This window comes from Carcharodon carcharias, chromosome 10 (genome assembly GCF_017639515.1).
Source record: "Carcharodon carcharias isolate sCarCar2 chromosome 10, sCarCar2.pri, whole genome shotgun sequence".
NCBI lineage: Eukaryota > Metazoa > Chordata > Chondrichthyes > Lamniformes > Lamnidae > Carcharodon > Carcharodon carcharias.
Genome location: NC_054476.1, coordinates 153,422,691 through 153,447,903, shown reverse-complemented (window position 1 = coordinate 153,447,903; position 25,213 = coordinate 153,422,691). Strand labels below are relative to the sequence as shown.

The 25,213-nt window shown below is 39.2% G+C and overlaps 1 protein-coding gene across 11 annotated transcripts in view; it reads right to left on the bottom strand.

Moving 5' to 3' along the window:
- The window catches only part of ksr1a (kinase suppressor of ras 1a), a 197,307-nt gene that overhangs the window by 6,225 nt on the left and 165,869 nt on the right, over nucleotides 1-25,213 (bottom strand). For 5 of the 11 annotated variants that reach the window (XR_005944225.1, XR_005944224.1, XM_041197696.1 and 2 more), the window contains exons 6-19: nucleotides 23,003-23,072; nucleotides 21,411-21,494; nucleotides 20,345-20,406; nucleotides 18,987-19,093; nucleotides 17,321-17,480; nucleotides 15,663-15,704; nucleotides 15,348-15,405; nucleotides 9,473-9,521; nucleotides 8,800-9,194; nucleotides 8,074-8,170; nucleotides 7,237-7,370; nucleotides 5,449-5,580; nucleotides 5,031-5,166; nucleotides 3,913-4,046 (exon numbers count right to left, since the gene is read on the bottom strand). Coding sequence is in view for 9 of the 11 variants with exons in the window: in XM_041197696.1 (XP_041053630.1) it covers nucleotides 3,913-4,046; nucleotides 5,031-5,166; nucleotides 5,449-5,580; nucleotides 7,237-7,370; nucleotides 8,074-8,170; nucleotides 8,800-9,194; nucleotides 9,473-9,521; nucleotides 15,348-15,405; nucleotides 15,663-15,704; nucleotides 17,321-17,480; nucleotides 18,987-19,093; nucleotides 20,345-20,406; nucleotides 21,411-21,494; nucleotides 23,003-23,072 (1,660 nt within the window). In the remaining 2 variants the exon portion in view is untranslated. Of the gene's footprint in view, nucleotides 1-398; nucleotides 568-3,912; nucleotides 4,047-5,030; nucleotides 5,167-5,448; nucleotides 5,581-7,236; nucleotides 7,371-8,073; nucleotides 8,171-8,799; nucleotides 9,195-9,472; nucleotides 9,522-15,347; nucleotides 15,406-15,662; nucleotides 15,705-17,320; nucleotides 17,481-18,986; nucleotides 19,094-20,344; nucleotides 20,407-21,410; nucleotides 21,495-23,002; nucleotides 23,073-25,213 lie in introns of those variants that run through there. The other 6 variants (XM_041197688.1, XM_041197693.1, XM_041197694.1 and 3 more) reach the window with 3 other exon arrangements.

The following is a 25,213-nucleotide window of genomic DNA, read 5'->3' as shown; positions in this document are numbered from 1 at the left end:
CAGTACATCCTTCCTGCGATGTGGTGCTTAGAACTGAACTCAGTACCCTAAATGTGGCCTAACCACAGCTTTGTATAGCTGCATCCTTGCTTTCATTGTTTTGTACTCTAATGCCCTTGATATGAAGGCTGACATTTCATTAGAATTTAAAATTATTTTCCCACCTTATAGCATTGTAACATGGAGACAAATACTATTGGAGATCTCTCTCAGCACAGTTTGCCAACACATGTTTAGGTTTACATATTAACAGTGAAACATTTGCTAATTTCATCTAAATCCCAAGGACACCCCGAGCAAAACAATCCAACCTTTTAGGAAGGGCTTCCGCTACTGTAGCTGGTTGCAGCCATGCCAATACACTCTACATACTGTTACCACCAGAAGAATGACACTAATCAAAAGGAAGGCTATTTTTATTAGAAAGAGAAATACTACAGATAAACATCAGAAGGTGCATGAGATCCAAATTAGCCTGTCAAAGGTCTTGTTGAAGATCACAAAGCAGGATAATGATGCAAGGTTTGGTGCCAATGATGGTCATGGAGGGAATAAGAGTGCCAGAATCTTGGAGAACATGATTCAGTCACAAAGATTTAAATATTCCCAAAAACATTAAAAGGATAGCAGGAATATCAAGGTTTAACAGTGTTCAAAGTTTAAATACAAGTGAATGATGAAGTATTCAAATAAAAGGTCAGATGTAGTAGGATTGTACAGGTTAGCAGTCCAGGAGTATGGATGTCCAAGGAGTTACAAGAGGATACCACAGCGTTCATACAAGAACAGGAAGAGAGATGGAGAAAGATGATGAATAGGCCAAAAAGAGAGAGAAAATAAGTGTTAGCAATAATTTTTTTAGTCATAAAAAATATACAGTTAACAAAAGATAAAAGATCTTAAACAAAGCACAATCTCAACTTCCTTTCACATTCATACAGATCAGTAACACATTCCAAAGAGTGCAAGTATCATGTGATGTCAGCCCTCAAGCAGAACCCAGTTGGTGGAAGCTTCATCACCTACATTAGCACAATTTGTGGTAAAGCATGTGTTTAAAAAGAAAAACACCTGAAATTACACTTTTTCGATGGAAGGCACATTGCTGAACTTGTACAATTCATACCAATTAGAGATTTACACTCAACCTGCCCTGGAATATTTGAAGCTAGGTTTTTAAAACATTAAACTGATTAGGCAAATTCCATCTCAAATTAGACTGGCCAATACTCCCATCAAAAACAGACGGGACCCTCTCAAATCCTATAAATCAGATTCCAAGGGCTGCATTTGGGTTCCTGACACAATTGTGGTCTTCCACATGGTTTTCTGGATGGACAATGTGCTCAGTGGAACCAAGTGGCAAAACCATGTCCTTAAAGGAACCATTGTAGGCCAATCCAAACAAGCTCAAAATCCACTTAACCAATGATTTTTGTGGATCAGTCTCCTCCTAGTCTCAAAGATCGCAGCTGCTGCTGGTTCCTCCACATGATCTCTCCACAACCTACAGTCCCAGATTCCCTCCTTCCCTTAATGTCCTACTGCTCGCTTGGCTGCACAGAGGGGCCACCAGATTTCACATGTGCCTGAATGACGAGCTGCTGGCAAGCTGTCAGTGCTCATTCAGCACTGGCAGCTGGTCAACATTATTATAATAAGATCAGACAATAAACGTGTACTGGACCTCATGCCAATGGGCAGGTATCCCCAAAAATCTACCGAATGTCCACCTAAAAGTGACTTGATTGTTTCCTGTGGCTATTGACATACCCAGGAGAGCAATAAAGAGAAAATATGAAGAAAAATATTTTGTTAAAGTAGCACACAAGAAAATTTGCCACAATAAACATTAACTGGTGACTACATACTGACTGTGCATTATTTTTATAGTGCAGATTTATCAGGATGAAACTGGAGCCATTGATTCATTATTGGCTTAAGTAGGAGGTCACTTTAAATTTAAGGTTTCTCAGTGCAAGTGTTAAGGCGCCCTGTGGAAATGGTGAGATACTAGAGAAAGTGAGCAGATCAGAGACAAATAGTGCAGAAGTAGGTACAACATATGGCATATGCTCATGCTCAAAATAAGTCCCAGCTTGGTGATTTTTTAAAATAAATTGCATGCAAATTTATCAGTTTTTTTTCTACAACTAAAGCATTATTAGCATGAAAAGGACATAGAAACAATAGGTTTTCATGTAACTTTACATGCCATAACATGAAGAACTCAATTTTAATTCCGAACAGAGTTATCAACCTCAGTCGGACTGCTGGGGTACTGTCAATATTCCCCCAACGAATGGAAAGGAAACAAGTTTAAAAAGCCCCTCGCTCAGACTGCCCACTAACTGTATACAGAGCAGGGCTGATAGAGGTCAGGTACTATCCCATTCCTCTCTGACCATTTTTAAGCTTGTTACTGTGCCCAGCACAGGCAGAAAATTCTAAACAATAAGTTAATAAAGCATTTTGATATGCTAGTAAACATATGTATAAAAGCAATGTTACAAAATTCAAGTTAAACCCCTGCAGTTTAAATGCTCACTTTCGATCCAAAGAAATCCAAATAAATGCCAGAAGCACATGAAAAGCTAAACCAGAAAACACAGAACTTTGAGTCTCCCAGTTTCTCCACCTCTTTTCCATTCTCTCAGTTTCTCCGTCTCCCTTGCATCTATTCAGGCTCTGCAACTTCCAGTAAGTATTTCTTTTTCCTCAACCAAAGATTCACCGCCACTTGGTGTACAGGGCCCTCAACTGTGTCCATTCTATTTCATCCTTTCCCCTCCCTTTCAGAAACATGATAGGGCTCCCTTTGTCCTCATCTTCTACCCACTAGCCTCTGTATTCAACAGATCATGCTCTGTCTGCTTGATACCACCAACAAACACATCTTCCCCACCCCTCTCAGCATTCTGAGGGGCCATATCCTCCACAACACCATGGTCCACTCTCAGTCACCCCCAATACTCTCTCCCTTTGCTTTGGCACCTTTTCATGGAGGAACAGGAGACCCCTTTTACCTCCTCCCTTCTCACCATCCAAGGACCCAAACACTCCTCCCAAATGAAACAGCAATTTACTTCTGCTTCTTTCAATTTAGTATACTGTTTACTCATTGCTTACAACGCGGTCTCCTCTACATTGGGGATACCAAACACAAACTGGGAGACGGCTTTGATGAACATCTCCATTCAGTCCACGTGTGTGACCCCAAGCTTCCAGTCACCTATCATTTTCTTTTTCCATCTTGTTCCCACTGACTTTTCTGCCCTTGACCTCCTGCAGTATTCCAATGAAATTCAATGCAAGTTTGAGGAACAGAAGCTCATCTTTCGCCTGGGCATTTTATAGCCTTTTGGACTCAACAATGAATTCAATAATGTCAGATTGTAACCAATGCCACTATTTTCTTTCACTTTTCATTACTGGTTTGTTTTCTTCCTCTCATATCTCTCTCAGTTCCTTTGCTTTTCGACTGGAGTAATTCAATATCCTGCCATTCACACCTTCTCTAGACACATCTTTTATTTCTTTACTTGTTCCATTATCCCTCTTTTAGATCTTGCACCATGAAACCTGTGTCCTTTAATCTCTCCTGCCCTTCAGCCAATTACAGACCTTGCCTTTGTTATTTTTCCCACCATCCCACCTTTCCCTTGCTTAAAATCTATTACATTTCTAACGTTTCCCTGTTTGGGTTGCAGATCTAAAAGCTGGACTCTATTTCTCTCTCCATAGATGCTGCCAGACCTGCTGAGCATGTCCAGCATTTTCTGTTTTCATCCCAGTAAGCATCAGCATGGCCAAAAACTAACAATTGAGTTGGGCTGGAAGAAAACTGAATGCTACCCAAGCAGATTGAATCACTACAATGTAAGGCACAAAATAAAATTATGAAATACTAACTCTGCAGATTTCCAGAAGTGGCCAGGATGAGAAAGTCGCCTGTTGAGTTTTGGCAGTTTTTCAAGCATGTCCATCAGCTGCGTAAAAGTTGGCCTTTCATTTTGATGATAAGACCAACATGCAGACAGAATTTCCTATAGGGCAAGCAGAATAAGTTATAAGTATTTCAGTTCCTCCTTTGTTAATACGAAATTTTGATCAGTAGGTTTGGATTGGTCCTTGAAGTGAGAACCCACCTCATCATATACCAATGAGCTTTTAACTATTCCCAGTTTTTAAACTAGTTCAATTCCAAATTGACTATATCCTATTGCCTCAGTTATCCACATGTTGTTGTGTCGCAAAACGTCTTCAAGATCACTTCAACCATTTAACCACCCCATTTTCGATTGTGCGTGTTTGTATTTCTCTCCCACTTCACTTTGTTCATTGTTATTTATCTATAATCTCATTCCATTCTGACCAAGAGTTTAGATCAGTAAAGCGATCTTCTGATCCTTGCCCAATGCTGGCTCACCTACTGAATGTTTCAAGCATTTTCTGTTTTTATTTATGGTAAGTTAATGATGGGGGTAGCACGCACTGACAGCTCCCTGAAGGCACAGAGCTGCCTCAGGGAGCTGAAGAATTTTAAATACAAAAATAAAGTTTTTACAAATGATATAAACATGCCCCTACATGTTTGGGGACATGTTCGTAAAAAATGTTTTAAAAAATTACTTTTTTTTAAGTAGCCGTTGAAAATCTCATCCCACCCGTGGATGAGGTTTTGTTAAAAATGCAAACGCTGTCCGGCCTATTCGCCTGCCCACCGAACGGCTGACCGGGCAGTGAAAAATACAACTTAATTGCTTGCTTCAGGACCTTAATAGGCCTCTTAAACATTGGCAGGTACGCTGCTGCCTCTCACACGCCCCTGCTGACCGGAAGATCATGAGAGTGCGCAATAATGTCGGGACGCTCACCTGACGTCATCACATACTAGGTTGAGTGCGCACCCGCCGGGTGAAAAATTTTGCCCTTTGTTTTAATAAGACTAAAAGGCAGAGATTCTGCTGTACTGACTCAAAGTAACACTTGAACAAACCAACAGCTGCTTTGTGATACCCCTTACTCACCGTCACTTCCTTGCCCAAGGAAATTTGAGCTAGTAGATTTTCAACTCCTTTCCCACTGCCAACTTGCCAGATTATTGCCTCTACAGGTTGGTTCTTAAATGGCCAATCCCTTGCCTGAAGTTCATACCAAATAGTGCTGCAAGAATTAGGAAATTAACTGAATACCAATAATGTGCACTATGGAAAATTTCAGAGGTTTAAAAAAAATTTAATATCTCATACTATGCCAATGCTATAGGTTATATTGAAACACTCAATTAACTAGCTTACTTGGAATGTACCCCAATTATACCCCTGTGGGGCCTTGCAGTACAATAAATTATCTTTTCCCACAGAAAAACAGTTACAATTCTTGGAATCACAATCATTAATTTCCTAAGAAATATTAGCTACAAGATATTTGCATAATAGATCTTACCCAAATGCATATACATCTCCTGCCTTTGAAAATAGGAGCTTGTCTTCGTCTTTGCCGGGACACATTCCTTGGACTATTTCAGGAGCTACATAGCACAACCATCCATTTGGCAGCTTCAGCTCATTCTCTCTCCTGTCATGGTTTCGTAATAAAATTAGAAGTCTCTTAAAATTACTAGCTTTGAATATCCTAATAACTTAAGAAAACATACGATATTGAAGGCTCCACCCTCTTTTGAAAGCACCAACTCATGATGGGATATAATGTGCATTGTCAATCCTCTGACACTTTTGTCAAGTGGCCATTAAGAAGTGTAAACTTGAGGATAACAGAGGGCATGAGCCATCAGAGACAAGCATCATCCCATCCATGCCCAAAATTCAAACAAAGATTTTCTAGCTGGATAAGGTTTAGGAAAGGACCTGTGCAAGGATTCCAAATGCATTAGATATTAAGGCAGTGATGCAAAGCCCAACTGTAGTTCTTCCATCACCAACCCACCCAGGATCAGGGTCCGATTCAGTACAATGCCACATGCTATTTTTATTCACAAAATCTAAGAAATCAAACAAAGGTCTTTAATTAAATCCAACCTAATCACAGCAAGACACAAAAAAATCTACTTCAATTAAATAAATAAGCCTGCTATTTTTGCAGTAAGGAAATTACATGCAGTGATTTTTTTTATTCATTGCTGGGACATGAGCATTGCTGCAAGGCCAGCATTTGTTGTCTATCCCTAGGTGCTGTTAAGAGGTGGTGAGTTGCCACCTTGAACCTTTGCAGTCCATGTGGTATAGGTGTACCCACAGTGCTTTTTAGCGAGGGAGTTCCAGGTTTCTGACATAACAACAGTGAAGGAATGGTGATATAGTTCCAAGTCAGGACATTGTAAACCACTGTAAACATTCCAATCCATGTTCAGAATGAAGTGTGTGATAGGACTTCAGCAATAATCTTGCAATTCAGAAATATTACTGTAGTCTTTCAGGGGTTAACATTATTGCCCTCTTAGTCACAATAAGCAAAACTACCCTTTGCCCAGCACATGGCTGTGATTCATAGTCATCCTAAAGTAACAACCAATGTTTCAGTTGGCCTAAAGAAAGCTTGCCGCCCACGGCCAATTAAAATAACTTTTGCTTCAAAATACACTGGAAAAGAAAAGTTTACATTCAAATTTAGGAGCTAAATCATGTCAAATCATGGAAACATTGGCTGCATTTTTCATTAATTAATACAAGTTCAGATGGAATGTTGGAATGTATTTAAGATTTTTAACCATCAACTTGGAAAAAAATGACTTGTCTCAAAATATTAATTGGACTGCTTAAGACAACTACTGTTTAACCTTTGGCATATAATCCCCTGATGTCTTGGCAATTTTATCCTTTGTAGCTGAACTGTACATCTCCAGTCCATCTGTAGTTAGGAGATCTCTGTCATAAGTGACCACAATTGTTGCAAAATCCCATTTTGGAAATCACAAAAGCTGATGCTCCCAAATCACTATCCCCTTAAGAGGGCATGCATGTGAGGATGCATAAGGTGAGGATCAATCTCCATATTGTCCATCCTGTAAGAACAGCTGCTCACACTTACTGAGGCTCACACGTGAACATTAGTATGGACGTGAATACTAGCAATGTGGGTGACATACCAGTGTGTGTAGGAGCACATTCTCACATGAGGCAGAGGAGAGGGAAAAGAATTAGGAGGCAAAATTTTCAAGAAAATAAGCAAGTCCTTTGTGCACTGATTGCCCAAATAAGTGCTTTCTCATCTCACCTGTCCTCTTGCACCACACCAGATATACCAAATAATCCAAAGTCTGTGATTACAACTTTTCCATTGTCATAGAAGATATTCTTTGATTTCAAATCCTTGTGCACAATACCTCTTGCATGAAGATACCCCATCCCCTAAAATAGAAGAATTTGCAATTGTACAGTGGGGAATTAGATTTAAATGGGAAGGAATTCACTGCATAGATGCTATAAATATAAAGACCAAACAAGAGTATAAATTTCTGATAAAATTGTAAAATATTAAGGGTGTTTGTGAAAGGAATAAAAACTGATGCTGTCTGGCTAGCCTCCAGGCATGAGGAGCAGAGCTAATGTTACATTATAGTATAGTACACAATAAAGAGAAAGGATTAAAATGGCAGTCAACTGGAGACTTCTGTAACATTAGAACCATAAAAAAAACTGTTTGAAGAATTTGAAGTTGGTGCTTGGATGGAAAAATATTTCTTGCTTTAAAGCGAGAGTGTGTATGATGCAGCCCAGTTTACAAATTGGAAGAGATTTGCAGGAAATACAACTGTAGGGCGGAAAAAAACAAACAATGTAGAAAGAGAGAGAGACAGTAATGCCTGGCCATGCCAGAAACTGAAGAGTGAATGCAGACCCCAAAGAGAGGATGAAATCACTGTGTAACAACACTAATGCAATCAGTAATCTAACCATTCCATTACAAAATTCAAGTGTGCCTTTTCAATAAGTTATGTATGTGGCACAATTGCCACACTGCTCTAGAGTAGAAATAATGCCTACTCCTTTAGTAGGATTGCAATCCTAGTCATTTGGTAAAGCTCATTATAGATTGGTTACATAAGCTTACTTTAATAATTTCTTGTGCAATTTGCCTCATCTTGTTAATATCCAGCGTGATTTTGGAATCTCTCACAAATGAGAAGAGTGTTCGTCCTTTACAGAAACTAAAACATAAAAAACATATTTGGTTACATACACAACCAGAAAATATCTTGCAACACTTAAAATTGGGAATTAGGCTTTTTAGGAAAACTAAAACTAGGGTGAAGGTTATAAACTAGAAGCAGGTTTGACTAGCTAACATTCTGATTTCCCACTTAACTTTTAGACTTTTCATCGATCAAGCAAGAGAAGGTGTGTTAAACATGCTAAACGGTCAGTTCTGTCATGTACTATGGTAGAGAGGAGACATGCAATTACATAATTATCCTAAGGCTTCTAGTAATGTCTCTGTCAGCAACTAGCAGGATATCCTAAAACACCATTCCATGCAGAACACAAGATAGTCCTCGCCTCAGAAAGATCCCTCATCACCTGAAAAAGGGAATTTTCAATTATGATGGAGCAGCACCATGTAGGGTCAGTGACATGCAATTGCACTGCCCCAACATACCCTGCACAAGACTACCATCTATTTTTGCCCTGTTCAATAAATGGCTACTTATGGGAGGAAATAATTAGAAAATAACTGCAATTTTGCACAAAAAATTCATCGGTGTCTGAAAGCTTATATGTTGAAGAACACAGCAGATTACAATTCAAAATAAAGAGAGACCATTCAAATTTTACTTACCTTGTAATAATGGCTAAATGTGGAGGATGCATGCAAGCTCCCATGAAAAGTACCACATTTTCATGCCTCGTTTGCCGATAGGTCATCACTTCTTTTTTGAACAATTTCAGATGATCCTGATTATTCCCATCAATCTCTAACAACCTAATTGCCACTTCTCCATGCCAGCGTCCTTTATGAACTTTGCCCCATCGTCCTTTGCCAATCAGCTCTCCAACTTCCAATTCGTGAAATGGGATGTCCCATTCCTGTAGGAAGACACTTGTCTGGCTGGGCTTGCGAGACATCAGTCCTCTGCAGTGGGATCTAGTATTTGGCAAGTCATCCACCTCATCAGTCTCACATTCTGATTCTGATTTATTAGCCTCCTCGTCGTCAAGTACTTGATCTTCATTCTGAAAAGAATTAGAAAAGGGACAACTTAAAGTCAATCAAAACATATTTCACATAATTAAGTCAATTATTGTTAAGCGCTTTGGTACTCTCTCCCCCCGCCCTCTCCAGTGCTCCTAGTACTGAGGTGAACGGCTAGCAGATAATCTACTCCAAGGCTTCTACTAATCTCAGACTTGAACCGATCATGAAGTACATCAAAAAACAAGTTTTGCATAACAAAACTTTACAGCAGTATACAACAATACTACTTTGTCCTGATTATTTCTTGCCAACATACCTCGGCATCCAGATCTTCAGCTGCTTCAGGCTCAGTTTCCTCTACAGTACTGCAAGACAAAGAATATAATCTGTACTTTCATAACTGTAGAAATACTTAGCAATATAGAGGGTGAAATATAGGGGGTGAAAGTCTAATTCTTTTCAAATCTGAATGAGAGAAGGAGGCAAGCAGAACCAAAAATCAAAGGCAGAGTAGATATTTGAAACTGAAGGGCCACATCATATTGCAGGGAGTAAAAATTATTTTGTACTTAAATGTAATGCTCTTAGCAATAATTCTGAATATCTTTTCCATATTGTTGACCCAACTAGAAACACTATTCAACTGTGTAAAACAGAAATTTCTGCATGTTTTAAATGGTGATGATTCCACCTCCACAAGTCCAAATTTCCCAACTTTTTGAGCCAAGGCTATAATATCCATGTTATAGGCAGCAGTGTGGAATGCTATAATGTCTCACTGACTATGAGTAAACTCTATAGTGACTCAGTGCAGGATTCTCTACATTAAAAAGAGGGAAAATCTATTGTAAGCCTTAAAATATAAGCAGAGCAATGAAACCTCTCAGACAAAGCTGAAAACCAATACTCTATGTCTGTTCCAAGCAGTGGATAAATTAGCTTCTGCTCTCAAACCTCCGTATACAAAGGATGACAGAGGTCACTTGACTACAGCATGCCACAGTGCACAAATACATTTCTCCAAACATCTGCTTTTGATAAAAAAAAGAAAAAATGGCCTGCATACATTATAATTTGCAGTTGTAAGTCACGCACATAAATAGTTTACAAGGATGAATCACACATGTACAGAAAACTGTTTGTTCATTCCAGTCTGTCCTACTTTTGTCTGTCCCTACACACACATTGCACACAATCTTTTAAGCATTCAGGTCTTCTAATGACAGGTGTGAGGTTGGTATTGGCTATTCACTGGCATCCACTTGGTCCTGGGGTGATGTTGCTTCTCTGGGGCATGTTATTGCCGTGGCGAGTGTTGCTGCTGTGGTAATTATTGCTGCTGATCTGTTGCCTTTGTTGGAACGGTTGACTATGGGGCTGATGGTTGTTCAGTTCCTTGTGCAGTTGATGAAATCACATCCCCCTCATCAGCTGTCTGCTGTGAAGGAGCAGTTTCTCAAGTTGTACGTATATGCCTGCGGTTCAAAGATAGGCCACGATATATCTGGTCGTTCACTTCCACAGCGTACGATCAAGGTGACAACTTCCCCACACAGGTCCCAAGTTGCCAAGTGGGCTGACTTGTGAGCGTTGAATGTCTGCAGCCTAACTGGCTTTCTGGATCTCAGCTCTGGCAACAATTTAGCAGCTTTATCAAAGTGAAATTTGGCTTTGTGATTTCACTTTGATTTTGTCATTCACTCCTGTTACTACTCCTGGCTTTAGTAGCTTTATGTAAGCTATTTGAAGAGCTGTTCGGACGCGGCATGACATTAGTTGCTGAATGGGACTATGTTCCATGCCTTCAGTCAGTGTGTTTCTCCACTCTATGATTGCCTAGCACACATCTGTGCTGGACCTACTCGATTTATTTGAAGATCCCTTTGGCAATTTTCACTGCTGCCTCATTCTCTTCATTTAACTGGGAATAGTGCAGAAATGATGGGTAGTGTTGAATTTCCCAATCTTTAACAAAGCACCTGAATTCTTTACTCATGAACTGAGGGCCATTATCGCTCATCATAACGTCAGGAATGCCAATGACTTAAAGGTGCTTTCAGGCATTCTATGATCTCACTGATAGTTGTTAATGTCAGCTCGTCTAACTCCCAGTAGTCTGAGTAGTCATCGATGGTGACGAGATGATCAGTTCCAAAGAGAGAATGAAGAGGTCTACTCCAAGTTTCATTCATGGTCTATCTGGGGAGTCATGAGCGCCTCTTCAGTTTGCTTAGCCTGATGTTCATTGCAAGCACTGCATTGGCTGATATGGTCCTTGATCTTATTGCTCATGTTTGACCATTAGAGCACTTCTCTTGCCTTCCTCAGACTAGACTCAATTCCTTGATAGCTTGTATGGATCCACTTCATCTCGTTTTTTCATCTCCTTAGCAATAATGACCCTAGCTCCTTTGTATAAGATGCCACCTTGGATAATCATTTAATTTGTATGCCCAATACTCACAACAATTGGTGTGTTCTTGATGTTTCAGGCCATTCTTTCATCACTACTTTCTGCAGCACTTGGAGAGTTGCATCTGGTTGTGTAGCTTGCTTGATCTGAGCAAGACACTTGACTGTCAGATTCAATGTCTTTGTGGGGTTGATGACTTCCAGACCATGCTGGGCTGTCACTTCCCGTTGAACCTAAAAGATTTCACACTCTGTACTGGCATCATCAACTTTCTTCAAAGGGAGTGCAGCTCTTGACAGCATGTCAGCAATGTACATCTGCTTCCCCTGCTTGTACTTCACTTCCAAATAATATCTCTGCAAATGAAGTAACATCCTTTGCAGATGCTTTGGAGCAGATAGAAGCAGTCTGAGAAAGATGCTTTCATGTGGCTTGTGGTCAGACTCCATCATTACTTTCTCTCTCCCAAACAGGTACTGATTGAAATGCTCATAAGCAAAGACAATAGACAGGCATGAATCTGTGCAGAGTGTCATTCAGTTTTCATTGATGTTCTGGATGCAAATGCAACTGATGGTCCTTGCTGCATGAGGGTTGCTCAAAGTCCTGTCTCACTGGCACCAGACTGCAGGGTGACTTGATCACTGACATCATAGTACTGGTATCATCATCGCTACTTGTTTGATGCAAGTGAAAGCCGTCTCTTGTTCTAAGCCTCATTACCACTGAAAATCATTTGCAGTGAGCCTGCGTAGGGTTTCACATTCTGATGACTAATTAGGCAAGAGCTTTGTTAGGTAGTTCACAAATCCAACAAATCATTGCACCACCTTCACACCTGTTGGTTGCTGCATCTTTACTACTGCTCTTACCTCATCAGGATCAGGGCGAACTCCTTACACTGTCAGTACATGACTTTACTTGACTTCAGTCATCTTCATCTGCAGTTTCCTCTTTTCAGTTTTATATTCATCTGACGAACTGATCTCGCTCTAGCACTCTCACTAGATTCTGATCATGGTCTGCGATTGCTTCTTCTATCATGTCTCCACATCTATTGACTGGCAGATCATCCACAATCACTTTAATTCCTGGAGAATCATTGACTATGTCATGCTGCTGCAGCTGATATTCTTCCAGAGCAGCTAAGTGCCAAACAACATGCACAACCATCTGCGCCTCCGAAATAGCATCCAGAATGTAGTCAGGAAACTGTTGCTTTCATCCAACTTCACTTACCAGTATACTAACCTAGATGTGGAGATGGGAAGAACTTTGCCTTGGCAAGTTGTGGCAAAATTTCTTCAATGGATGGAACAGGGTAGTGAGATCTCTTCAAAGTTTTATTGAGGTCATTTGGATGTATCCACACTCAACTTTCCAGATTTTTTCACTCCTACCATGCTACTAATCCAGTCAGTGGGAATTGTCACTTTCTTGATTACTCCCATTTTTTCCAAGTTCCTCTATCGTGTCTTTCAGGATGGACTCGAGAGCAGCTGGAACTCTCTTTGGAAGGTGCTGAGCTGGTCTCATATTCTCATCTATTACAAGATGACATTTGTCAGGACCAATCAAAGATCCGTGAAAACATCCTTGTAACGTTTTAGGATTTGCTCAGCAGTCAATGACTTTGTGCCGTGCAAAACACTGCAAGCCTTCTGGTACCTGAAGGGTTACCAGTCCAAAATTTTTGATTTGTTTCAGCTGAGACGAGTGGATTTTGCTTTGTGTCTAATATTTGGAACTGCAAATCCTCTTTCTTCCACTTGCATTGGGCTCTGCTTAGTTTTCCCTCTTGGGCTGAGCAGTGTCTTATCATATAGCCTCAGCTTTACCTTTGTAGGCCTCGTTTTCAGGTCACCATCTTGAGCAACTTCAGAAAGGTCTGTGAAGTCCATGATGCTGACATTTCATACTAACTTGAAGCTCTCTTTCTGCAGTCATCATTCCAACAGTCACAAACCATTTTTTTCTTTGAGACTTGACAATGCCAACTTGTTCTAGGGCGTAGAGTGATTCTTCAGGATCATTGTCCAACATCTCTCCAGCAACCATCTTTATAGGCTTGCTTTTCTTTTTTCCAGTAAAACGCTTGTGCACAAAGTGATTCAACTTCTAGCAGTTAGACCACGGTTTTCCCCACACTGGACATGTTTTCTTTGCTTTCGCATGATGTCCTCCACAATTTTTACGTCCCGTACCCCGGCCTTTATCTTTCTGCTGATCCTTTTGTAAATATTTCTTCCTTTTCTCTGTTGTCTTGCGTTTGGAAGGACTGGACTGCCTCTCTACATAGTGCAAAGCCTCTTCAGTTCTCCTATCAATACTGTCCAACTGATGATTAACAATCTCAGAGCTTCTGCACGTCAATAGCTTTCTTGAGAGCAAGGTTCTCTTATGACAGCAGATGTGCTCTCACAGTGGGATCTCTTGTTCCTAAGACAATCTTATCTCAGATCAGATCATCCTTCAGTTGTAAAAAAACTCAAGATTCAGCTAGATATCTCAGTGCAGTCGCATGTAGACCAATATTCTCCCCACTCTTCCTGAATCTAGTAATGAACATGCAGTGCTCACATAACATCAGTAAAGGGTTCAAAGTGGGTTCTCTAGTCCTCCAAAATTTCACAAGGCTGGCTTTTCTGCTCAGTGAGGTCTAGGGTGCAATACATCTTGAAGCACTGATTACAGAGTTGCTACTTCTATTTGTTCATGTTTCTTGTTTAACTCTGTGGCAATTTTATAGCTCTGCCATTGAGACTGAAAGAATTTCCAATTCATTCTCAAATCTCTTTTCATCTCTATAGGAGCAGGTACTGGAGTGTTCAAAGACCTACTGACTCACCCAACAATCAATGTCCTGTACAAAGTTTTAATGATTCTCTGCTGTTTCTTACAACAGCTAGCTCTCTTATAGCTGTCATAATCCATTCAATTTCAGCTTCATACTCCTGACATCTTGTTCCATGTGGTGGACAAAACGTCTTCTGCTCTCAAGCCTTTATAAACAAAGGATGAATTCAGAGGTCACATGAATATGGCAAGCCTATGCATTGGTCTCACACAGGCAGCCTGATTGCAGAGGTCCTCTCAAACTGGCATTAAATCTCGATTTGGTTTCATTTCCATCTCACAATCAACATCAACAATACCGAACTCTACAATGATGTCTAACCCATGTAATGAACTGGATAAGAATTAACAATTGGAGAAAGGCATTAGACAAAGCACTTATTACGAAGAAGTGACAATGAATTTTGTGTACTGTGCTTCCCTATAACAAGGCAACAATATTGGAGAGGTGGAGGAGCAAAATGAAAAAGACAAAAAAAAAAGTAAATTGTACTGGAACTGTATTTGCTTTGAACAAATTAATTATGCACTTTTATTTCAAAAATAATGAATACAGTTCAATAGCAAACATTTAAACTAGTGTTTTTTAGAAAAGCTATTTTCTGCTTTTTAGGGAAATTCCTCTCCACATCATGATCAAACGTTCGCTGGTGGAGAAGCTGGATTGGGCAAAATCTATTCCCATGCCTCTGCCAATCTGCAACCATCATTTGTTGTAGAAAAGCAAATGAGTTGCTGTGGTGGCTTTTTTCACACAACTGATACTGGAAATGTGCTATACAGAGAATAATATTGGCATAAACATTTTGCCTTGCATGCTGCATAGCTTAATTATCAATCAACACATTGACTTTTGCTGTCTAATCTTTTAAGCTGCTGCATACTATTTTGTGGAAACAAATGAGAAAATGTAAATCCTTACTTAGTGTCTTCAGAGCTGTCGGGCTGTAAAGTGACAGGTAACGTTGGGCTAGGAACATCTAAAATCACAAGAAGTTAAAATAGCAGTCAGTAAGATAGGACATTTATCAATCAGTGCAATTCTATACAAACTGAAGTACTAAAATCACTAAGGGAAAATGACTAAACTAAATACTAACAGTGCACTGTTATTACTACTTCATACAGGTTAGTAGTGTGTTGAGGTTTTCTCCCCCCTCAAGAAGCAAGTGTAAAGACTGAAAAAAAAGTGAAAGGGGAAATGACATTAGTAGAAAACACTAGGCTTGTTACTCACCTGGGAAGATAAACTGTTGTCTATGATGAAAGTAGTACGCAGCTTGGGGAAAAGGTCACACAGGCAGAAGAATAGATTACAAATCAGTTAAGAAACGGTAGGATAGTAGCCAGCATTCAGCTTTCTTATTAAATAGACTCATCATGCATTTCTTACTGATGATCCCTAGAAAGACAATTTTTTGTTTTAACAACACACTTAGAGCAGAGACCAACCTGACAAACAATGGAGAATGGCTGTCAGCAATCTAAAGTGGTGCCTCCTATCAATCCATTATTCCCATATAATTTTTGGGGTTTGATGAGAATTCAATTCATCATCTTTATGTAATCGTTCTCCATATTTTAATCTTCAAATTTTAAATTCTGTGACCAACTGTGCTTTGTTTGAGCACAGCAAATAACTTCTTAGGGACTGCTAAACTATAAGATTACATTTTTTGAGAGCAAATTTGTGTCTTTTTTAAAACATATAACTTGTTGCCAGAGAATGGTCTCCCATCTTGTAATGTGCCAAGTCAGAAAACGTTACAAAAGAATAAGAATAACAGCTCCTGAATTACATCAAGATTCCTATTCAGGAGGCTGCAACTTTAGTCTCAGTTAACCCCAATGCAAAAGCTTCATCAATTCTCAGCTGCGCAACCTTTTGGAAACCTTATCTGAAAGGAGACTCCTCTGTCCTTTGTACGTGTGTATAATTGGGGTTGGGGAGATGAGAACTGTGGAAAAGGAAAAAGGACAGAAACAAAAATTGGATCATCAATGCATAGTGCAAAAGCACTTGTTGGGCAATAATGGGCTTGAGATGATTCCAGAGACCTCATCACTTTGACTTCTCAGCTAAAAGAAAATAGTTTGGTTGTAGAGCAAGGAAGGACAATAGGAGAAGTAACAAGGTGTTTATTGTTTTATATATATAAAATATTAAAAAGAAAACACGTAATGATCTAGGGAACTGTAAAATCAAAATTAAAACTAGTTTTTCACATTGAAAATATATATAGTCTTTCTTTAAATCTTATATAATTCCGGTGCCAACTACATGGGAGCTCCATCATCCAGGAACAGTGAGGCTGAGCAGTCAATCAGATGAAAGATTTCTCACAGACAACAAACCAGGAAGTAAAAAGCATTGATTGTCCTTCAGTTTTTAATCATTTTACAGACAGCATAATACAGACTGGGGTTGAGATTAAGCTTGAATATCAATCTTTTAAAAAAATATTTTTAAATTTAAATATTTTTGGAATTATCATCACTGATGGGAGGGAGTGACACTCCAGACTTCTAAAATTAGCCTTTCGGGGCCCGAGAGGTTGCTCAGCACTAATTATAGCTTAGCGCACCATTAAAATCTTAATTTCACCTCATTCAACAAGGTGTAACATTTTCAATTGTTTTTATAGCAAGTTTGTTCACTTCAAATAACTGATTTCTGTGCTGGTTTTGTGTGTGAAGGCTGCTATATGTGCATGCTGTGGAACAGCAGGGTGCACCTGACTTCCAGATCTCCGTGTTTAACTGCACACGTGGGACTCCAGAAGTTGCTGTCAGATTCGTAGTAATGATTGTGAACACTGACAATTTCATGGTCATCAAATTACAATATCTGGGTTCAGGGCTTTTCATCCATATTGTTATATTTTAAGGACTTACCTGGAAATTTGAACCTGTCTCTGGGACCTTTTGGTGAAGGGTTTGGAGGTGGGGTAGCACTCGGAGGATTGGAAGACTGAAAAGGTGCCGGAGAAGAAGGAGTTGAAGAAGTCGTTGAAGAAGGGTTGCTGCTGGAATCCAAAGGAACTGGTGCATGATCCTACAAAAGGAATATTTAGATTTGAATTTGACCACAGTATGTTTACTAATTTGCAATATGAGCACAGATTTGCAACACAGTTCAACATCTGAATTTTATTTCAATGTATTTGTTGAGAGCTTCCAAAATGTACCACTTCCAAAGGTTTCAGTGAACGGTGCACAATTCAATGTTGATAGCAAGGCTAAATTATACAGGTGCTCAGAAAAAATATTTAATTTCAGTGTTCTCAGCATGTATTAGAATACCTATTTAAAATCCTTATTCAGTATTCAGTCTTATTGCAGGATCTTGCGTCTTGCAAAAAGTATGCATACATCTTTGCTTTTCAATGCATTTCCAATGAGATGGATGCATTTGCAGATGTTACCCTAATGTTTCACTGTAGAACATTTTAATTTGAAGCTTATGATTAAAAAAAAAACTGCGTCAACTGAAAACTGATTCAAACTCATAAAAAAAAAGCTCAGATTTATGTACTTCAGAGAGCGCAATGAACAAGGAGTCAGCAAATAGCTTCAGCAAATTCAAGAGGGAGATGGATAAAGGAGTAATTGAAGGTATAAAGCTTTTTTCTTTTAAATAAAGCTTTGGGACCAACCAGATGCACAGTAGTCATCTTTTCTAGTCCTGTACATTTTTATGTATTAGTCTGAGCCGTGGCTCAGTTGGTAGCACTTGTGTCTCTAAGGCAGCTGATTGTGGGTTCAAGTTCATAAGCACTAAAATCAAGGCTGACACTTGAGTGCAGTACTGAGGGAGTTCTGTAGTGTTTGGGGTGGGGGGGGGGTGCATCTGTGAGATGATTTATTAAACTGAGGCCCCATCTGCCCTCTCCTTTAAATGTATAACATCCTATGACACTAATTTGAAAGGAACAGGGAAACTACCTGGAGTCCTGGCCAATATTTATTCCTCAATCAACATCACATAAACAGATTAGCTGGTCATGATCACATTGCTGTTTGAGGGAGATTGCAGAGAGCAAAACTGGCAGCCGTATTTCCTACTTTTCAACAGTGACCACACTTCAAAAGTGCTTAACTGGCTGCAAAGCACTTTGAGAGGTCCGGTAGTCATGAAAGGTACGATATAATTGCATTTTTTCTATTTAATTGTTGAAGAATAGGCCATTATTACAGAACGAAGTGTGTAAAATTGTTTAACAGAAGCAGCGTGCTTGGAAGAATATTATCATATATAACAAATACTGAAAAATAAATTATTAGCAAGACAATAGGAAAGAGCAGGATGAGCTCTTAGATAGCTTTCAAAGAGCTGACACAGGCACAATGAGCCAAATGGTCTCCTCTTGGGCTGTATAGTTTTAAGTATGTGTTTATGAAGAAAAATCAAAAGTTATACACTAAAGCATGATATTTATTACCAATGTGAGCGGCCAATCAATATTACAACACAATTTTTGAAATGCTAACAAAATTGTCCACGCACAAATCTACAAAGTTGGTGTGCACACACTGGGGCAAAAAGCTGGAGGATCATTACCTTTTTTAGTGCCTTTGGAAGTGTGCCAAACTGCGGTTCCGCAGATCTATCCACAGAATTGTTAATATCAGATGGTACAGACTCTGTTCTTCGAATTTTTGATGATACTAGATAACACAGAAAATACTTAAGCTTACCGGTTTCTCAAAACACAATGTATTATTATATGATTTGTTTCTGCAACAATGCAACTTGAGTCAAAACCTTAAGTAGGGCTGACCACAAACATTAACAAGTTCGGACTGCAACATTTTAGGACAGGTCAGACACATGACCTTCTTCCCCTCCTCCCTACACCGCCATCACCACGCATGACAACAGACTGTACCTTTAATTTATAAGATATCTGATGTGAAATTAAACAACACATTATTTAGGTGCAAGTTGCATTGAGAAGACCCTCACAGTTACTTTTTCCTTCCATTCCAAACAAACGCAGCATGACTGCAGTGTGAAACTTGGCTTGCTTAAGTCAAGTACTGTCCAGCCCACTTGACTGGCACCACATCCAAAAACATTCACTCCCTCCACCACCGACACACAGTAGCAGCAGTGTAACCATCTACAAGATGCACTGCAGGAATTCATCAAAGCTCCTTGAACAGCACCTTCCAAACCCACGACCACTACTATCTAGAAGGACAAGGGCAGCCGATACGTGGGAACACCACCACCTGGAAGTTCCCCTCCAAGTCACTCACCATTCTGACTTGCAAATATATCGCCGTTCCTTCACTGTCAGTGGGTCAAAATCCTGGAACTCCCTTCCTAACAGCACTGCAGGTGTACCTACACCACATGGACAGCAGTGGCTCAAGAAGGCAGCATACCACCAACTTCTCAAGGGCAACTAGGGATGGGCAATAAAAGCTGGCCCAGCCAGTGAAGCCCACATCCCATGAATGAATAAAAAAAAAGACTGCCCCTGCCATCCTCCACTATGGGCACTTTTCAATGAGGTGTTGATATCCTACCTTTCCAAAATGTCACCATCTATATCAGCAACAATGGCACACACAAGAAAAACACATCGTGGCAGTTTAAAGCCAGGGAAAATAAACTACATAGGTGTGAAAGGGAAAGCAGAGGTGGGGCGGGAGGGGTGGGGGGGGTGTTGATGAGGAAGAACTAGGTAACTGGATCCCATTACTTTGTTTTTATTACTGCAACTTAGAACATCGTGTTACACCCACTTTTAACCTCTTAAAAAAAATTCCTCTCCTCCTGAGAACATTTGGCTTCATGTGACTCTGTCCAGTCAGCGACTGCCTGACACACAGAAATCAACCAACCATGTGACTTCAAATACGTTTCAAGGAAAGATGCAGTATAGTCTGTAATATGAACAGAAATCTTACTTTGAGGAAATGATATCCGGCATGGAGGAGCTTCTTTTGTGCATTTGTTGTGGCACTTTAATCTAAGAGGAAAGCAAAATACAGTTCCAAAATGCATTCAAATGTATTGCTGTTTCACAACTAAGATAGGCAAAAATAACTGAGAGCAATAGAAATAATGGATAGCATATCATATTTACCATTAATATTTTTTTTATCAGAAGCTGCTACCTTCATTTTCAGTTAATAACTTAGGATATCAGAAATAAGAGCATTTTGTAAAAAATATTGCATTTATATTAAGGCTTTATTCTGCACAGCCTACTTATGTGCAGCTTTAGACTGCTAATGTCGCTTTACTGGTATCTGTTAATTAGGTTTTATTTAAGAGAGATGGTCAGACTTTGGGAACATTACCATTTCCCAATTGGGTCTTCCTCAGATTTAATTGCTAGGAACCAGTACATCTATCTGGTTTGGTTTATTATCCTTTCAAGCTTCCCCCATACAGAATGCAAACAGAGATTTATCTGAGTAACTAGATTAAGGGAACCAAATTCAATAAGTCAGCTGAACAGGATGGAGGCTTTGCTGGTGACCAGAGTTGAATTTTCTGGGTTTCCCTCCAAAGGTTCTCCTATTTGCTTTTAAAAGGCCAAAGAAATCTTTCGATTCTGCAGAGCAGATGAGATTAACATCTATATATGTTTTATTACGCACATGTCAGTGGTGTCAGCAGGATATTTAACAATGAAGGCATCATAGACATAGCTTGATCCTGTCCTCATCCAATGACTGACACACACGCACTCCCCACCCCCCAAGCTGGCAATACTAGAAGACAAGCAGAAGATCTCTTGGCCAATTTCCCCCTCTTTAGGTAATGGCGGCCACCCCTATCGCTGCCTAAATTGAGACCAGCTAACTAAAGCAATTCAACCTTTGACTTTGTTAGCCAGTGACATAGTACCATGGTAGACAGCACATTTACTCTATTTACACTAATTATGTGGTATATTACAATTACATCTTTGGTTGTTACAATGATTCATATGATTACAAATGTAACTGTTCTGGCAGAACTTACCTACAATGTTTGCACTTCACACCAAACATCATATTTTTTTGACAAACTTGACAGGTCTGTGATAACCAAGATTTTGTTGAAAACCTAAAAGCAAGTTTGCAACAGGCTTTTTTAGTCGACAAGCAACAGAAAGTCATTTCTGAAAGGTGGAAGATTGTTTCATCAGTCATAACAGGCTGTTCTAAAGCCAGATAGAATGAGTCAACAGCGAGGTTAAGTTTCCCATCAGGTATCTAGCAAAACTAACAAGTCTGTTTTAAGCAAATAGATTAAATTAAAGGAATATTTAAAGACATTCCTACTGTTTCATGCAACAATTAGAACTGACCAATATTATTTTTAAAGAGTCATTTTTACTTCTTTGAAGTGGTTGATATATAAATAGAGAAAATTCACATAGTGGAGAGAATTTAAACAATTCATACAATCAGATTTTCAGTAAAAACATTTTGAACACTGGTTCTGAAAGCAAGTCACTACTGAAATAACTTTCATCTTCTTTGGTAACTTTTTAATCCAATGATACAACAATTATAATCAATAGCCTGCTTTCATAACCAGATATTTATAACTTTGTCATATCCTCTAGGGGGAGTGGGAATTTTCCATTTATAATCATTTCAAACTACAATCCCACATTCAAAATCAGTACAATTAAGTTCCAGCCAGGCAGGTTTCTGGAAAGACTGTCTCCGGGGAGCTCAAAAGCAGCAACAAATTGTGGAATCCAAGGTGTGAGCACAGACTGTTAAAGCACACACTAAACATATTTAAAAAGATTAATTGCCAAAAATGTAATTTTGAAAGTATTGTCTTCCACAGACTAATTTACCAAAGCGTTTGGTTATTTTCACCAATATGGGTAAGGTACAAGTTTTAAATCAACTTCTTCAAGCATGGCATAGACAAAGAATTGGTTTCTTCAAAACAAATAACGTTACTCATCATATATAAAAACAAAAAACTGCGGATGCTGGAAATCCAAAACAAAAACAGAATTACCTGGAAAAACTCAGCAGGTCTGGCAGCATCAACTCTTTTCTTCTCCGCCGATGCTGCCAGACCTGCTAAGTTTTTCCAGGTAATTCTGTTTTTGTAATGTTACTCATCAACTAGTTGGGGGTCAACTAGTTTGCCCACAACAAACACTCTCAGAAAGCTGCACCACATTGCATCCCATCACTGTGTGATGCAGGACCCAACTTGCATTTCTCCACAAGCTTCTGATTTCAATCATTTTTTAATGGGCAGTTGTCAAGTGGATAATGGGCACAACACAAAAGAAAGGGAAAGTAACACTACAGAACGATTAGTTAGACCTAATACTTATATTTCAATCAGATTCTCTCATTTGCTATTTAGAATAAGATAATCCTATTTTCCCCCACTGCATCCTACCTCTGGCCTCATCTTCTTTGGTTTGAGCAAAAGAAAAGGAGATGGAAAAATATTGAATCCTAGCTTAACTAGACAGACTGCAAATGAAAGCCAAGAGGCACATGAAGCAGGAGTCAGATCAAGCAGCACTGCATTAGACATTTAAAGATCCACGCAACAAGTTAAACAACTTGTTTCTGGTGCTTAGTACTTACCTATGTGTAATGGAAAGCCCAAAATCCCTTTGTAGCATCTGAGGAGATCCCCGCGGTACATGTAAAGTGTCTGCAAAGGAAGAAGAGTTTTTAAAGTGGCTTTCAAAGAAATTAAACCTGTTTAAAAAGAATAGACTGAAGCAAAAGTTATTTGGGCTTAACAGGTCATTGGATGTTCTAATGCAGAACCAAATTTATCCTGGATTGTCACGACGGACAAGGGGGGGGGGGGGTGGGGGGGGTCCAATAGTGTGTGTAATGCTGGTTTTGTCATTGTTGTAAATATAGGCTTTTAAAGTCTATGTCGTGTGTCTTTGAAGCACCATCAAGCACTTACAATACATTTAAAATGGAAGCCCTCAGACCAATAAAGCCCTGGGTGTTGAAATAAGATTTTGGACAATCAGTTTACATAGAAACAAACTTAGTTGTACAAAATCCAATAATTTTCTTAGATGTAAATCTCTAATAAAAAGAGAATGATGGATAAAATGTATATATAGACTTGAAACTGTATATATTTAAAACAATCTGCTACATTAAGCAATCTTTGTCAAAAATATGTACAATGGGTGGCCTGGTACCATCGTACATCAATGTACCAATATGTTACATCTGCAATTCCCAAACGACTACTTTCCCAAGTCACTTAAGAGTTTCTTTATTATGATGTTTGGTGGGGGAGTGCAGTGGTGGAATAAAATGATCTTACATTGGCTTCTTTGATTTTTGTAAGAAATTTCCGTTTCAAGGTTCCCATACCTCAAGCTTGGTCTATTAGCTAATGTTGTGTTATGGATGGGCTGGCATCTGGGGGAAGGGAAAAAACATGAATCGAGCACCAAATCTAGCAAAGGTAAATCCTCTAAAGGCAGAGAGGAACCCCCTTGGCTCTGTTCCACATGTGTGGTTTGATTTAGAGATTTAAAGATGAGCTGCACAAATAAAGATGGGGGAAGAAAAACATTTTTGCTCCCATTATGGAGGAACTCATCTCTGTGATGATGATAAGTACTGGAATAATAAACGGAAGAAATAGGTAAACAAGTATTGTGCATACTGTTGTTAAAATCTGGCAAACTTTGAAACTAAGCCAACATCTAGTTAAAGATATTGATTGATTACATCACAAACGACATTAAAAAAATTGCTTTACTACATCAGCAATCAATAAGCACAAGCCTCAAGAGAATAATCTGTAATGAAGTTTAACCCTTTGAGGACTGAAAGCTGTTTTAAACAGCTGTAAAATAAAGGCCCAGAATGTATGGTTGTAATGATGGCAAAATTGTTGTTGCTTGCCATCACTGCTATGTAAACCGATGGTAACTTCTCATGTCCACACATGTGATGTAAAACATAGAAATCTAGAAGTTGCTCTGCTACTCTGCAGGATGCATTGTTGCAGTCTTCACAGATACAACAGAGAATCAGTGAACTGTTGCAAATTTCAGCTTTTTAATACACTATTCTCACTGTACAAACCTTTTGTTGAATTAGGTGTAACTGAGTTTTTAAACAGTGTACTAATTAATAATTAATGCTAAATAATCCCTAAAAACTAATTTTAAAAGTGTAGTCTCATTCCCCAAGAACATTCAAAAATTCAATTTTCAACTTTATGATATTTAAACTTCTACTGTGATCCCATGAGTATGTCCCAATCTTTATTTTGCTTTCTGTACAATATCCTAAAATGTGATTATAATCCCTGCTTTTCAGGCCATGAGAATTCTTCAATCTGATTGGATTATCAGCCTGTCTGCACTGTTTTCAGACACCACAGGTGGCACCAGGTTCAGAGTCATAACATAACAGAGGGAATCGACTTTTAGATCCTACTAAATCCTTGCGGATCATTTTCTTCAAGGTCAGTGGTGGGTGTCATGCACCACTGACTGCACAATCTGAGCCACTTAGTCTTTGTTCTAATTTTCACTCCTTGACCTTCCTGTCCTGGAACAGCTGGGTTTTACTGGGGCACTAATGCTCTCCAGTACCTGACCCAAGTGAGCATTCATCATGGATGAGTCCTGACAAAGACTTTCAGCAGGCTGTTCTGCCATGGAGAACATCAAAACTAGGCTCAATTTTTTTCTTCTTCCGACATCCACTTTTCAGCTGCCACCAACTGGTGTCCAAAAGAAACTATATGCTGGACAATTCTCCTTTCCCTCCCTCCCTCCATCCTTCTCCTCTTTAGCTAGGTAC